At 44.0% G+C, this 17,502-nt stretch overlaps 1 protein-coding gene across 5 annotated transcripts in view; it reads right to left on the bottom strand.

The window, feature by feature from the left end:
* Window positions 1–17,502, bottom strand: part of LOC115129623 (ras-associated and pleckstrin homology domains-containing protein 1-like) — a 78,032-nt gene that overhangs the window by 22,690 nt on the left and 37,840 nt on the right. For all 5 annotated transcript variants that reach the window (XM_065018731.1, XM_065018730.1, XM_065018732.1 and 2 more), the window contains one exon: window positions 741–863. In XM_065018731.1, the coding sequence (XP_064874803.1) occupies window positions 741–863 (123 nt within the window). The remainder of the gene's footprint in view (window positions 1–740; window positions 864–17,502) is intronic.

Genomic DNA, 17,502 nt, shown 5'->3' with positions numbered 1-17,502 from the left:
GACGATTGATATTGACTGCTATTGATGTAAAATATTACTAGGTCTTATATTACAGCTCTATAAATATTATTTTGTGGTGCCCGACTCTCTAGTTAATTACATTTACATGATTAGCTCAATCAGGTAATATTAATTACGGATAAATTATTTTATAGAATAGCATGTCATATCACTTAATCCGGCATAGCCAAAGACACGACACTAGCTTGTCCTGAGTTGCATATAATCAATGCGGTGCCTGTTATTTCATCATCGAATCACAGCCTACTTCGCCAAATAGGTGATGATTTAACAAAGGCGCATTCGCGAAAAAAAGCACAATCATTGCACAAATGTACCTAACCATAAAAATCTTTTGCTGTTTTAAATCGGTATCGTCGTTGAAAAATCAGAATCGGTCGACCGCTACTACACATAAAACAAAGTACAGGAGCATGTCTTTAATGCATAACAATACCAGACTTTAACAGGCTTGAAGGAAGTGGAAGAAAGCTAACATGACTCAGCGAATGGGTGGGAAACTAGGATAATATGGTTGGCGAGATACGGTTACCAGGATACGATTGCAAGGGTACGGTTACTAGGTTACAGTTACTAAGACATGGTTGCATGGATACTATTACTATGATATTTTTACTAGAATATGGTTACTTGGATTTGGTTTGCTAGGATACCATTGCCAAGATATGGTATCCATGACACGGCTACCAGGATACGCCCATCCTCCCCTACTGCAATACCTGTGTGAGTTTGTCCAGTTCTCCCAACCAGGCTCCAAACATTTTGTCCAGGTCCTGGTCTTCCTTATCACTGTCCTCCTCCTCTGCCCCATGGTCCAGCTCATCGTCAGACATATCCGCCATCTGTAGGCAGACACGGAGTACCTCATTTGAATACAGGAATCACATTACAATTGAAAGGATTAAAACATTTCAATTCACGTGCACACAAGCATACGCAGACACATTTACTAAGAGAGAATTCCATCGCACAGTGGCCGCGATGAATCCACAACTTCACCAGCTCAACCTTCTTACGTGTTACCATGGCAACCGCCAAAAAGAGCTCTATAATGTGGATAGATACGGCTGCGCAACGGCAGGAGGCTATTCCCTGTTGTCTGCCAGAGATACAGTATAACACATGCTGGATGCCATCATACCTATGTTCAGACATTGGCGATAAGAGTCGAAGTCGACTGTCAGCCACATCCAGTCAATAACTGTGTCCCAAATTTCACCCTATTCCCTTATTGTGCACTAGGGCTCTGTAATGCACTATGAAAGGAATGGGGTGTCACTTGGGACGTTGCCGTGGTATTCTGTATCACAAAGCCTCGTTGTGCCATCTAATGACAATGACAGAGCACCCTCTTGTGGACAGATTAGAAAATAGGTGATTTAATTATTTATTTCCCACCTTTTACACTGCTGGGTCATGACACTGTGTGTAAATCATGTGCAGTGTCATGACTAAATGCCACACCGGTAGATCTTGACCCAGTGACACTACAAGCCTTTTAAGCCCCTAGAGGTGAGTGTGTGCGCGCCACATACACACACACACGTCACCGAAGCCCCTTCCCCTAACCCCCACCCACATCTGCGTGACTAAACAAATCTCTGACCACACTCCTTTCTGATCCCCTCCAACATCGGGCAGACAGAATCATATTGGTGTAATAGCTGACCCCTTCACATCCTGTTCCTATTGCATCACTTCCTGGTTGGAGAGGGAAACAGTTTAGTGGAGTATTAGTGTCACACAAACTTAGGAATGAAAACACAGCACGGGATCCAGTCAGAGGAACGCTATCTTATCTTTATCTACTGATAGGCTCCATGAGGACATGGGGAGGCACAGCCACACACAGTGGGACACAAGAAAACATTCCCTCACACATGGTCACATACAGTTGAAGTTGGAAGTTTACATCCACCTGAGCCAAATACATTTAAACTCAGTTTTTCACATTTAATCCTAGTAAAAATTCCATGTCTTAGGGATCACCCCTATTTTAAGAATGTGAAATGTCAGAATAATTGTAGAGAGAATGATTTCTTTTAGCTTTTATTTCTTTCATCACATTCCCAGTGGGTCAGAAGTTGACATGCACTCAATTAGTATTTGGTAGCATTACCTTTAAATTATTTAACTTGGTTCAAACATTTTGGGTAGCCTTCCACAAGCTTCCCATAATAAGTTGGGTGAATTTAGGTTTTTTGGTGAGCTATATTTTTTTCATCAGACCAGAGGACATTTCTCCAAAAAGTACAAATCTTTGCCCCCATGTGCAGTTGCAAGCCGTAGTCTGGCTTTTTTATGGCAGTTTTGGAGCAGTGACTTCTTCCTTACTGAGCGGCCTTTCAGGTTATGTCAATATAGAACTCGTTTTATTGTGGATATAAATCCTCTTGTACCCGTTTTCCTCCAGCATCTTCACAAGGTCCTTTGCTTTTGTTCTGGGATTGATTTGCACTTTTCGCACCAAAGTACGTTCATCTCTAGGAGACAGAATGAGTCTCCTTCCTGAGCAGTATGATGGCTATGTGGTCCCATAGTGTTTATACTTGCGTACTATTGTTTGTACAGATGAACGTTGTACCTTCAGGCGTTTGGAAATTGCTCCCAAGGATGAACCAGACTTGTGGAGGTCTACATTCTTCTGAGGCCTTGGCTGATTTATTTTGATTTCCCCATGATGTCAAGCAAAGAGACACTGAGTTTGAATGTAGGCCTTGAAATAAATCCACAGGTACACCTCAAATTGACTCAAATGATGTCAATTAGCCTATCAGAAGCATCTAAAGCCATGACATCATTTTCTGGAATTTTCCAGGCTGTTTAAAGGCACAGTCAACTTAGTGTATGTAAACTTCTGACCCACTGGAATTGTGATACAGTGAATCATAAGTGAAATAATCTGTCTGTAAACAATTGTTGGAAAAATGACTTGTGTCATGCACACAGTAGATGTCCTAACCGACTTGCCAAAACTATAGTTTGTTTACAAGAAATGTGTGGAGTGGTTGAAAAACGAGTTTTAATGATGCATTAGTGTATGCAAACTTCCGACTTCAAATGTACACACGCACACCCTCTACCACTAAACTGTAAACACATATTTCAATGACTACGCCCCCCCCCGTTCTCTCTTTTCACACTCACACACAGGCACACACACACACAGGCACACACCTAGTGAGAAGTGAGACAGAAACAAGCACACACACGGCAACATGGTATCACAGGCATGGCAGCAGTGTGTGACAAAGTAGCCTAAAGACACAAAGGCACAGTGTTATCCCCACAATATTTCCCTGTGTTCCTACAGTACATGAACCCCTACAACAGCCAGACCTGGGTTCAAATACTATTTGAAATCTTTCAAAACCTTTGAACGTATGTGCAAGCCTGCCTAGAGTGCCAGGCAGGCAGGTTTGCAGTTTGGGGTATATTCTATGGGTTCCATTGAGCTCAATCAAGTATTTGAAGCCAGGTCTGATAGCAGCCCATTCAGATGGAACAGACTGTTTAGAAGCTCAGGCCTAAGGTAATCTCATTGGTTTTCCAGGGGGTATAGTGCTTCCCCTTAACTGTACTGTACCAGACAACAGGACCCTCCACAGGTACATGGGGGGAAAACCCCAAATTGAGCGCTGCTTTTGATACTGTGTGTGTGTGCACTTGTTTTCCTAGCTTAACAGGACCCCAATGTCCTAATAATTCACCCGAATATCTTGACAGTGTAGAAAAACACTTTTTTTCAAATGCTATTTTAAAGCTTAAGGGTTAGGTTTATGGTTTTGGGGTTAAGGTTTAGGAGTTAGGGAAAAATAGGATTGTTAATGGTCAAACATTTTTACTCAAAAATTCCTGAAATTTCACGAGAATAAAGCTGTGTGTGAACCGCAATCTAATCCAAGATCAGCATTGAGCTTAATTGAGATTGTATCTGTACAGTATAATTTTCTGCAGCATTATGTTAGAGTGTGTGTGTGCGGAAGGTGGTATAATGTAATAGCAATGTCTCAAAGAGAGGAGCAATGTGTTTAAGTGTGGAGGGAGCAATGGAGAGGAAAGGCAGGAAGGGCTTGCTTTGAAAATCCCCTCTCCTCTTATTCCCCTGAGAGAGAGCAGAAAGAAAAGAGAGAGCTTACATACGTCGCTGCATTCTCTACCTCCAAATCTTCATTTTCTTCTGTGTTAACAGCTCAAAGAAAGAGTGAGAGGAAGAAGCAGAAGAGTGAGAGAGGAAGGGAGAAAGAAAAGCAGAGAGGGAGCAGAGAGAGAGAGAAGAGCAGAGAGCGAGAGAGAGAGCAGGGAGGGATCAGAGTGAGGGAAAGAAGAGAGAGCAGGGAGGGATCAGAGTGAGGGAAAGAAGAGAGAACAGGGAGGGAGAAAAGGCCTGCTGTGCTGAGTTGCAGTTAGCATCCTGTGGTTAAACAGCCTGTGATTTGGGCCTAGTTTGGCTGAGTGTGAGAGTGGGCCTGGTGGGCACTGGCACAGGCCATAAACACAAAGACAGACACGTATACCCTCACTCACAACACACAAAAGTTCATGCGTGCAAAATACGCACAGCAGCTGGAAAGGAGTCTGTTTCGGATCATGGGCGGATACATTCAAGATAGCTAGCTTACACAGAACCACTGTTGTGTGTGTGTGTGTGACTGTGCAAATTTACAGGCATGGACAGTTACACGCACACAGTCTTTCCACACGATGTCTCTTCAGCTGCCCAACCATCGCCTACCTAAAACCCCTTGGCCATACCAGTCAACCATTTAGTTGGCATGACCACCATATATGTGAGATACATAATGTACAGTGAACAGGGCACACACCCGTGTGTGTGTGTGTGTGTGTGTGTGTGTGTGTGTGTGTGTGTGTGTGTGTGTGTATGTAGTAGTATGCTGTGCGCGCGGCAAGTGGGGGTGGGTGGCCAGAACAGGAAATGGCCTAATTTCCCCCACGGGCTGTTCCATAACAACACCCAAGCACAGCAGTCAATCAAAACCCAGCATCGCCATTGTTACAGCGCCGGGGACAGGGCTTCTTTACAGCATGACATCATGGCTAACCGAGGAGGACAGGAAAAGAACAGAATGAAATAAGCCTCCTTTCTGTTTGCAAATACACTGGTGGTGCTATCATATAGACTGCTGTGTCCGAAATGACACCCTATGGACCCCGGTCAAAAGTAGGACACTATATAGGGAATAGGGTGCCATTTGGGAAGCAAGTACAGAGATGAGCGATCAGCCACCGTCTAGTCTGACAGCACTCCCCTTGCTGTAATAAAAGTATAGACACACACACACTTTTTGGGTTGTTGACCATAAGCTTTAAACAGTGCTGCCAACTATTGAAGATCGGAATTCTCACTCCAAGCTGTTGTCCTTGGCTCCACTCCTCTACCGGTGGTCTGGTGGTTCCCAAAAATTCTGTTTTAAAGCTAATTTCCTGCAATTCTACATCTTTTTTACATGGCTAAGGCCCATGACCTGGGTGGATTTGGATTTTTATCACAGGTCAGGATTCTCCACGACTTGGCTTCAATTACTTTGAGATTATATGGGCATGACATTTAGAGTATGCTAATTGGGGGTCATTAAATTACATTGGTTTTTGGTTAGAAAATGCTAATATTAAAAGTTGGTGGCAGTGTCTAACCAATAGGACCATAGAAAATACTGCATAAGAGGTAGCTCTCTAAGAGGGTTCGCCGCCCCTGATCTAAGCTTCCCAAATACTTGGGGTTTGATTATGTCCATGTGACATTTGATTTCTACAAATTACCCCACATTCAAGAAGAATCTCATGAAAATAAATCTTCAGTGGGTGAGGATGACTGGCAAAACATTGCCACCATCTGACTCTACATAGGTAGGATACGTTGCATTTATGCATACCGTTTCTGCCTAGCAGCTTGTGCACAATACTAAAGACCGGATATTTTAGGCAAGGGCCGTTTCAATAGCCTATTCTCATGACTTCACCTACACTACCTGGCCAGTGTATTAGGTACACCACCCCGTTAACAAAAAAATGGATTGCTCCAACAGACAGTGAGTCACGTGGCCGTGGCTTGCTATAAAGAAGCAGGCAGACAGGCATCCAGTTACTGTTCGATTGAACGTTAGGATGGGCAAAACGAGTGACATAAGCGACTAATGAGCACGGTATGATCGGCTCCAGATCCAGTATCTCAGAAACGGCCGCCCTCCTGGGCTTTTCACGCACGACTACGCGTCTAGGGTTTCCTGAGAGTGGTGCGACAAACAAAAAAACATCCAGTCAGTGCCAGTCCTGTGGGCGAAAACAGCTCGTTTATGAGAGAGGTCAAAATGAGAAATGGCAAGAATGGTGCAAGCTAACAGGCGGGCTGTAAACAGACAAATAACGGCGTCGTACAACAGTGGGGTGCAGAATGGCATCTCGGAATGCACAGCTCTTCGATCATTGTCACGGACGACCACACCTAGTTCCACTGCTATCAGCTAAAAACAAGGAGAAGCGGCTCCAATGGACACCAACACTGGACAATTGGAGGAGTGGAAAAACATTGCCTGGGTCGACGAATCCCGGTTCCTGTTGTGTCATGCTAAATGGCAGTCAGGATTTGGCGTAAGCAGTATTAGTCCATGAACCCATCCAGCCTGGTGTCAACGGTACAGCCTGGTGTCGGTGGTGTTTCTATTGTTATTTTATTGAACCTTTATTTAACTAGGTGTATCGCCGTCCAATCTGCAGCAAGAATTCAGGCTGTTATGGAGGCAAAGCGGGTCCGACCCGGTACTAGATGAGTGTACCTAATAAACTGGCAGTTGAATCCAGGTGAAAGCTATGATCTAGCCGAGTGAACAAAACATTATGAACACCTCATTCCATGACAGACTGACCAGGTGAATGCTATGATCCCTTACTGACGGCCCTTCAAAATCAGTGTAGATGAAGGGGAGGTGGTTTGTGTCAAGAACTGCAACGCTGCTGGGTTTTAAGAATGGTCCACCCACCAAAGGACATCCAGACAATTTGACAACAGTGGGAAGCACTGGAGTCAACATGAGCCAGCATCCCCATGGATTGATTTCGACAACTTGTAGAGTCCATATGCCCCAACGAATTGAGGCTGTTCTGAGGGCAAAAGACTCAAGCAGGCATAATCAATTTCAAATAGCCTAAACTACACCAGAAAAATTGGTAAGTGAAAATAATAACAAGTAGGTGGAATCACAGTAGTGTTCTTGCTAAGATAACCACACTCATTAGTCTATATTTTAGCCCATTGTAGGGGATGGGAAATGTTATGACATCAGCTTTTGTGGAAGGCCAAATAAATTAACCAGGTAATAAAATATCCTGAAGACATTGCCTGAATCTTATCAACTGTGCCTGAAAATCATTTTGAAATTGGATCATATGCGTCCGCCTTTCTACACCACGAGCATTGTAACAGTAGCTGATGCAAGTGGTGGATTAAAATAATTCAAATAACTAACTAGGCTGTATAATCACATGCTGTAATAAGGAAGCATTCTGCGACAGGGACAGTAGTGACAACAAATTCATTTTGTACAAAACAGTGCTACAAGTTGCCGTGCTGCTCTTTTGGAAATTGAATTCATAAAATGCCCGTCTTGTCTGCTGTGGCTGCACACCAGACACAGCATAGAGGGGCATTTCTTTATAAAATGTGCATCCAATTTCCTTGGCCCCGGACCCTTACTAAACCAATTACAACCTTCAATCTGTCGGGGTACACAGTGCAGTGGCAGGAAGATGATGGATCTCCCAGGTGAAGCTGCCACAGTTACAAAGCAAACTTTATTTGTCACATGCGCCAAATACAACAAGTGTAGAACTTACCGTGAAATGCACTGTTGGTTAAGAAAATATTTACCAAATAAAGTAAAGTTTTAAAAAATAGCAAAAAGTAACAAAATAACAATAACGAGGCTATATACCAATACCGAGTTAATGTGCGGAGGTACTGGTTAGTCGATGTAATTTGTACATTTGTTCACCCCTAATTTGGTAGGGGTGAAGTGACTATGCATAGATAATAAAACAGCGAGTAGCAGCAGTGTACAAAACAAAAATAGAGGGGCCGGGGGGGTTAGAAGTCTGGTGGCATTTGATTAATTGTTCAGCATTCTTAAGGCTTGGGGATAGAAGCTGTTAAGGAGCCTTTTGGTCCTAGACTTGACAATTGTCTGACACTGCCTAGTATATAGGTCCTGGATGGCAGGAAGCTTGGCCCCAGTGATGCACTGGGCCATTCGCACTACCCTCTGTAGCACCTCGCAGTCAGATGCCGAGCAGTTGCCATACCAGGCATTGATGCAACCGGTCAGGATGCTCTCGATGGTGCAGCTGTAGAACTTTGAGGATCTGGGGACCCATGCCAAATCTTTTTCAGTCTCCTGAGGGGGAAAAGGTGTTACCGTGCCCTCTTCACGACTGTCTTGATGTGTTTGGACCATGATAGATCGTTGGTGATGTGGACACCAAGGAACTTGAAACTCTCGACCCGCTCCATTACAGCCCCATCGATGTTAATGGGGGCCTGTTCGGCCCGGCTTTTCCTATAGTCCACGATCAGCACCTTTCTTGCTCACATTGAGGGAGAGGTGGTTGTTCTGACCTCCTCCTATAGGCTGTCTCATCATTGTCGGTAATCAGGCATAACCCTGTTGTGTCATCAGTGAACTTGGTGTTGGAGTCTTGTTTGGCCACGCAGTTGTGGGTGAACCGGGAGTACAGGAGGGGACTAAGTACACACCCGAGGGGCCTGTGTTGAGGATCAGTGTAGCAGACGTGTTGTTGCCTACCCTTACCACCTGGGGATGGCCCGTCAGGAAGTCCAGGATCCAGTTGCAGAGGGAGGCGTTTAGTCCCAGAGTACTTATCTTAATGATGAGCTTCGTGGGCACTATGGTGTTGAACGCTGAGCTGTAGTCAATGAACAGCATTCCCACATAGTTGTTCCTTTTGTCCTGGTGGGAAAGGGCAGTGTGGAGTGCGATTGAGATTGCATCATCGGTGGATCTGTTATGGCGGTATGCGAATTGGAGTGGGTCTAGGGTATCCAGGATGATGTTGATGTGAGCCATGACCAGCCTTTCAAAGCATGGCTACCGATATGAGTGCTACGGGGCGGTAATCATTAGGCAGATTACCATCGCTTCCTTGGGCACAGGGACTATGGTGGTCTGCTTGAAACATGTAGGTATTACAGACTCAGTCAGGGAGAGGTTGAAAATGTCAGTGAAGACACTTGCCAGTTGGTCCGGGCATGCTTTGAGTACACGTCCTGGTAATCCGTCTGGCCCCACGGCTTTGTGAATGTTGACATGTTTAAAAGGTCTGGCTCACATCGGCTACCGAGAGCGTTATCACTTAGTTGTCCAGAACAGCTGGTGCTCACGTACATGCTTCAGTGTTGCTTGCATAAAAGGCATTTAGCTCGTCTGGTAGGCTTGCGTCCCTGGGCAGCTCACGTCTGGGTTTCCCTTTGTAGTCCGTAATAGTTTTCAAGCCCTGCCACATCCGAAAAGCATCAGAGCCGGTGTAGTAGGATTCAATCTTAATCCTGTATTGACGCTTTGCTTGTTTGATGGTTTATCTGAGGGCATAGCGGGATTTCTTATAAGCATCCGGATTAGTGTCCCGCTCCTTGAATGCTCATGATATAGAATTGCAGATGAATATGATCCCATTTCCAAACACAGTTGATAAGTTAAACACACTGAATTGGATTAATTAGAAAATAAAACGCAGTACTTTTTTCAATAAGTGAGAAATAAAAAGGTGTGGTGTGTGAAGAGGGTCAAATGCATCTCACATCCAACACGTGAGAGTTGGCCGCACCGTTTAAATCAGCATCCCAGGTGATAATTCACTTAAAACTGATAATTCACTTAAACACCTGCTACGAAGGGCATGATTGTTTTACAACCGGGGCATCAGCACTACCTGAAACAGACAGCGTGTGGGTGTGTGAGTTCTATGTGAGTTATCACAAAAACAAACATCAATCCCTCTTCTTCACTCCCTCTCACCATCTCTCTCTCCCTCTCCCCATCTCTCTCTCCCTCTCCCCATCTCTCTCTCCCTCTCCCCATCTCTCTCTCCCTCTCCCCATCTCTCTCTCCCTCTCCCCATCTCTCTCTCCCTCTCCCTCTCCCCATCTCTCTCTCCCCATCTCTCTCTCCCCATCTCTCTCTCCCTCTCCCTCTCCCCATCTCTCTCTCCCTCTCCCCATCTCTCTCTCAGCATCTTTCTCTCCCTGTGTCTCTTTCTCCCTCCATCACTCTCTCCAGGCTTCTGTGTCTATGAGAAGCCTGAGCATGACACTCACTCATCTGTCTCCCATCACCACCGGGGTCAGAGCAAAGGGGCCACCTCAGGGTTCAGCGGTCACCCCACTGGGGATGTTGTGGTGTTAAGCCTCTGCCAGAGAGGGAGGGATACATAGGAAACACACACACGTCTGCCCCACAGAAGGCCACCAGTTTGGGTTGGCCTGTGCCTCCGAGGAGGGGGATATAGAGGGAGAGGAAGGAAGAGAAAGGGGGAAAAAGATTGAGGGGACTGTTCTGGAAAAGCACTTCTCTAAATTAAAAGAAGGTAATGGCTGGCTTCCAGTTCTTAACCATGAGGCTGGGAATAGAGAACAGAACACAAACTGTCAATGTACTGTTGAGTGCTCAAGCTGGGCAAGGGTGAAGAGTGTTTCATATAGAGAAGGGAAAGGATGCGATGTTGGCTTACGGAGGGTCAACAGGCAGCGTCATCAAAGGTCATACATGGGATGCTCACTGACAGTCAAGTCAGGAGGTGTAGAACCCTAACCTGTAGCCAATGCATCTGTATATAACCACACACACCCCCACAAGCCATATAAATGTGAATTTTAAACACTACATAAATCTAAATGACAGAACATGCAGGCTGATGTTATGTAGCATGTAGCCTAGTAGAACAATGTAGCCTAGTAGAACAATGTTTAACCTAGGTGTTTGGTTGACTTCCGTGTAATCTGAATAGAAATCAGCTAGCCACTCATGCTTCACATGCAAACCAATTGACGCTATATAAGTATATTTGAGAGGGGGAGGGAAGGAGATAAGAAGCGTTTCCAAAAGAATGGAGAAAAACAAGGAGATGAGGATTGATAGAGCAGAAAGTAGGGAGAGAGAGGGAACGGAAGGCAGAGAGAGGAGGGGAGGAAAGAGAAAAAGGGAGAGAATAGAAGGAGAGGTAGGCAGAGACAGGGAAGGAGCATGACGGAGAGAAATAGGGAGGGAGCGAGAGAGAATGAGGACGAGAGTGGGGGGGGGGGGGGGGGGGGGGATGAATGAAACTGGCAGCTTCATTAATTAGTATCCGCAAAACACCAGTCTCAACGTCAACAGTGAAGAGGCGACTCCGGGATGCTGGCCTTCTAGGCAGAGTTCCTCTGTCCAGTGTCTGTTTTCTTTTGCCCATCTTAATCTTTTACTGGCCAGTCAGATATGGCTTTTTCTTTGCAACTCTGCCTACAAGGCCAGAATCCCGGAGTCATCACTTCACTGTTTAAGGTAAGACTGGGGTTTTTGCGGGTACTATTTAATAAAGCTGCCTGTTGAGGACTTGTGAGGCGTCGGTTTCTTAAACTAGACACTAATGTACTTGTCCTCTTGCTCAGTTGTGCACCGGGGATTCGCACTCCTCTTTCTATTCTGGTTAGTGACAGTTTGCGCTGTCCTGTGAAGGGAGTAGTACACAGCGTTGTACGAGATCTTCAGTTTCTTGGCAATTTATTGCATGGAATAGCCTTCATTTCTCAGAAAAATAATGGACTGATGAGTATCAGAAGGAAGGTCTTTGTTTCAGGGCATTTTGAGCCTGTAATTGAACCCACAAATGCTGATGCTCCAGATACTCAACTAATCTAAAGGCCAGTTTTATTGGTTCTTTAATCAGCACAACAGTTTTCAGCTGTGCTAACAATTGCAAAAGGGTTTTCTAATGATCAATTAGCCTTTTAAAATGATAAACTTGGATTAGCTAATACAATGTGTCATTGGAACACAGGAGTGATGGTTGATAATGGGCCTCTGTACTGGAGGTCGACCGATTAATCGGAATGGACGATTAATTAGGGCCGATTTCAAGTTTTCATAACACTCGTAGCTATGATGTGGGCGTGCCCCAAGGGTCAATACTGGGGCCCCCTCCTGTTCAGCCTGTACATTAATGATCTGCCTTGTCTGTACTGGGTCTGAAGTTCAAATGTATGCAGATGATACAGTGATATATGTGCATGCAAAGAGCAAACAACAAGTTGCACAAGAACTTCACTACTGTAATGGTCCAGGTTACAAAGTGGCTCAGTGACTCGTGTTTGCATCTCAATGTGAAAAAAACTGTTTGCATGTTCTTCACAAAGAGGGCAACAGATGCTACTGAGCCAGATGTCTATGTGTCAGGGGAGAAGCTCCAGGTGGTATCCGATTTTAAGTATCTTGGCATCATACTTGATTCCAACCTCTCTTTTAAAAAGCATGTGAAAAAGGTAATTCAAATAACCAAATTCAACCTAGCTAATTTCCGATTTATACGAAATTGTTTGACTACAGAGGTAGCAAAACTGTACTTCAAATCTATGATACTCCCCCGCTTAACATACTGCTTGACTAGTTGGGCCCAAGCTTGCTGTACAACATTAAAACCTATTCAGTCTGTCTACAAACAGGCTCTCAAAGTGCTTGATAGGAAGCCCAATAGCCATCATCATTGTCACATCCTTAGAAAGCATGAGCTCTTGAGTTGGGAAAATCTTGTGCAATACACCGACGCATGTCTTGTATTCAAGATCCTTAATGGCCTGGCTCCCCCTCCACTCAATATTTTTGTTAAACAGAAAACCCAGACATATGGCAGCAGATCCACAAGGTCTGCCATGAGAGGTGACTATAGTTCCCCTAAGGAAAAGCACCTTTAGTAAATCTGCATTCTCTGTGAGAGCTTCCCATGTCTGGAATACACTGCCATCAGACACACATAACTGCACCATATATCACACTTTCACAAAATGCTTGAAGACATGGCTAAAGGTCAATCAGATTTGTGAACATGGTCCCTAGCTGTGTGTTGCCGCTTTCCATGTTGTCTGTTGTCTGTAGCTTGTGAGGTGTGGAAACACTTTGTTGCTTTTATGAATTTTGTCTTGCTGCTTTTTGTTCTATGTTGCTCTGTCTGTATGCTACGTCTTGCTTGTCCTATGTTGCTCTGTCTGTATGCTATGTCTTGCTTGTCCTATGTTGCTATGTCTTGCTTGTTCTATGGTGCTATTGTCTATATTGTAATTGTTTTTAATAACCTGCCCAGGGACTGCGGTTGAAAATTAGCCGGCTGGCTAAAACCGGCACTTTTACTGAAACGTTGATTAATGTGCACTGTCCCTGTAAAAATAAAAAATAAACTCAAACTCAACTCAATCGGAAATCTGTATTTTTGGGCGCGGATTTGCCGTTTTTTTTTTTTATGCCTTTATTTAACGAGGCAAGTCAGTTAAGAACACATTCTTATTTCCAATGACGGCCTAGGAACAGTGGGTTAACTGCCTTGTTCAGGGGCAGAACGAGAGATTTTCACCTTGTCCGCTCGGGGGATCCAATCTTGCAACCTTACAGTTAATTAGTTCAACGCAATAACGACCTGCCTCTCTCTTGTTGCACTCCACAAGGAGACTGCCTGTTACGCAAATGCAGTAAGCCAAGGTAAGTTGCTAGCTAGTATTAAACGTATCTTATAAAAACAATCAATCATAATCACTAGTTAACTACACATGGTTGATGATATTACGAGACATTATCTAGCGTGTCCTGCGTTGCATATAATCTGACTGAGCATACAAGTATCTAAGTATCGGACTGAGCGGTGGTAGGCAGAAGCAGGCGTAAACATTAATTCAAACAGCACTTTCGTGCGTTTTGCCAGCAGCTCTAAGTTGTGCGTCAAGCATTGCGCCGTTTATGACTTCAAGCCTATCAACTCTCGAGATGAGGCTCGTGTAACCAAAGTGAAATGGCTAGCTAGTTAGCATGCGCTAATAGCATTTGAAACGTCACTCGCTCTGAGCCTTCTAGTAGTTGTTCCCCCTGCTCTGCATGGTAACGCTGCTTCGAGGGTGGCTGTTGTTGTTGTGTTGCTGGTTCGAGCCCAGGGAGGAGCGAGGAGAGGGACAGAAGCTATACTGTTACACTGGCAATACTAAAGTGCCTATAAGAACATCCAATAGTCAAAGGTTAATGAAATACAAAATGGTATAGAGAGAAATAGTCCTATAATTCCTATAATAACTACAACCTAAAACTTCTTACCTCGGAATATGGAAGACTCATGTTAAAAGGAACCACCAGCTTTCATATGTTTTCATGTTCTGAGCAAGGAACTGAAACGTTAGCTTTCTTACATATTGCACTTTTACTTTCTTCTCCAACACTTTGTCGTCTTTGCATTATTTAAAGCAAATTTACTTGAGGCTAAATGGATTTTATTGATGTATTATATTAAGTTAAAATAAGAGTTCATTCAGTATTGTAATTGTCATTATTACAAAAAATGTTTTTATATATATATATTTTTTTAAATAGACCGATTAAATCGGTATCCGCTTTTTTGGTCCTCCAATAATCGGTATCCGCGTTGAAAAATCATAAATCGGTCGACCTCTACTCTGTACGCCTATGTAGATATTCCATTAAAAATCAGCCATTTCCAACTACAATAGTCATTTAAAACATCTACACTGTATTTCTGATCAATTTGTAGTTATTTTAAATGGACAAAAATGTTGCTTTTCTTTCAAAAACAAGGACATTTCTAAGTGACCCCAAACTTTTGAATGTTGGTGTATGTACTGAAAGTGAATTAATGAAGAGGCCACAGAGTTCCAGAGTTCCAATTTCCAGAGAATTTGACAAAAACACATTTACTTGAAGAACAGTAGAGATGCAAAGTTTGGTAAAATGATGACGTTTTGTGTGCTTTGTGTCATCATTTTGTTACTGTGGAATTGCCCATTACATCATAGATAAGATTACGTGGAACTCTGCAGTCTCTTCGTTAATTCACTTTGCATTCAAGTAGGAACAGAACACTGTTGTTTATTTGGTTTGTTCTCAGCCTCGTCCCGGGTCCTGTTCATTAGAGCTTACAGGAGCAGAACGTTTTGCCAAGGAAAACAGAGTGTTTCTTGTTTCTTACTGAACAAGTTCAGAATCAGATAGAACATCACTTAGTTTTGGAGCGCTCTCGGACTTTGGGCCCACCGAACAAGACCATGGTAAGCGTGAATGCAAGTGTGTACGCACATACACACACACACACACACACACACACACACCTTTCTACACTAGCTTCACTATCTCCAACACAGAGGATTGATGACCCTTTTATGATTCAGAAAGTGGAAGCTGTAGAGTTTGTGACTATGCCGTAAGTTGTATGAAAACACATCATGACTAATGGCTGAATAGACATTTCCATAAACCAAACTTCTAAATGGGCGTGGATGTAGTCTAATTTTGGCATCGTACCCCACCCACCTACACAATGCTCTCACACACACAACCAACTCCCGTGTGTGTGTGTGTGTGTGTGTGTGTGTGTGTGTGTGTGTGTGTGTGATGCATGAATGACAGAGGGGCTAATAAAACAGTGGCAGCAGTGACACATCGTCTCAACAGCATCCTCCATAGAAAAACATGACAGCCAGACAACACACAGACCAACCCATAATCCTTTTTCTCACTCTGCAACTCCTTTTCTCTGTCTCTCAAACTACAAACTCCATCGTGACCCCAATGTAGATGAGAGCCTTTTCAAGTCCAAAAATACATCAACATCACATCGTATCACAATGAATGAATTCTCAATAGGAGAAAAACACTCTTATTACAACAATGGTAACCTTTTAGGAAAATCAGCTACAGGGGAAGTTAATAATAAATGCCAAGTAGAAAGCGCTTTTATCCAAAAATACTTAAGTCATTCGTGTACATTACTTACGGGTGGCCCCCGGAATCAAACCCATAATCCTGGCGTTGAAAGTGTCATGCTCTACCAACTAAGCCATACAGGAGGAGTAACAGTCTTACATTAAGTTGTAAAATGCTGAATTCCCCTTTAACCCCACTATTCCATTCTGGAGAGGTAGGTGAAAAAGAGGGGGGGGGGGCACATTCCTGTGAGTTTGGTAGGGCTCAAGCTGTAGTCTCCTGAGGGGGTGGAACAAAAATTAACACCAAGAACAAAAAACATTTAGGGAGGATTGCTGGGTTAAGAATAGCAATCCAGTGTGTGAGGTAATGGCTCATTATAGAGTGGGTCCCATATTCTCAGCACCGCTATATTGTCCCCTGGGAAGTGTGTGCGCGTGTGTGAGCATCTCAAACTAAGGCTGCTATAGAAGACAGTGGCTTGTTTTTCCCTTACCATGCACACAAGTCTAGTCTGTAACATTTAACACGGACTAAATTTAGAAAGTGTGCTTCAACAGCTGTCGACACACCTCGTACCCCCCTCCCATGTCACAATACCCTCCACTGTTCCTGGCCTTGGGTTCTGTTCTGGAGAGGAACATAGATAAGGGTGTGGCTGGACTCTCCCAAATGGTAGGGCGGGGGTGGGGGGGTTATATGAGTAGGCCAAAAACAGTTGGTATTACTGCTCTCAAGTGCTTTGATCGCCTATGCGACAAAGCAGGCGGGTGAGCGTGGACGAATGAATAGCGGCTATTTCAGGGCACAAGGCAGTGCTCATTTTCTTTTCTTTCACCCCTCTTCTCACCCTTTCTCCCGAATCCCCTCTGGGCAAACAGGCCTCCTCCATCATGCTCAGTCAGTCAATGAAAGGGGCCATTTGCACACTGAGGGAGGGGCCAAAGAGATCATTAAACGTAGGCTGAGAACATCATCAGTTCATAACTGTAAGACTACTGTATATGGCTAGTAGGCTACAACCCCATACGGCGTGCAAAAACGAGAATATCATCTCCACACTGGCTATGAAAGAGACCCATTGACAACGGCAACAAGTCTAAAGTCAATTTGGATGTGGATCACTCCTGGCTCCGCATTCAAAAAGCGTCTTGAGTAAGAGTACAGTTCTAGGATCCGTTTGTCCTTTTAGATGATAACGAATACAATTACGTGGACAGTGAGGACCTAATCCTAGATCAGCACTCTTAGTCTGAGACACTTTATGGACACAGGCCCTGGAACCTTTGTGCTCGGGAGAGTAATTCGAGAGTAACTCACTCCAGACCAAGGTTGTGTTCATTAGGGCACACCGTAGACATGTTCTGATGGTACCCGAAGGTTTAGTGCCTAATGAACATGACCTTGCTTTGATTCAACATCATACAGTATATCAACATCCCCTGGTAATATCATCAATGGGAAAACCGCACAAAATGACATACAGCCTAGATATAAAATCAACAAA

This window comes from Oncorhynchus nerka, linkage group LG5 (assembly GCF_034236695.1).
Source record: "Oncorhynchus nerka isolate Pitt River linkage group LG5, Oner_Uvic_2.0, whole genome shotgun sequence".
Lineage (NCBI taxonomy): Eukaryota > Metazoa > Chordata > Actinopteri > Salmoniformes > Salmonidae > Oncorhynchus > Oncorhynchus nerka.
This window is presented reverse-complemented; position numbering and strand designations above follow the sequence as displayed.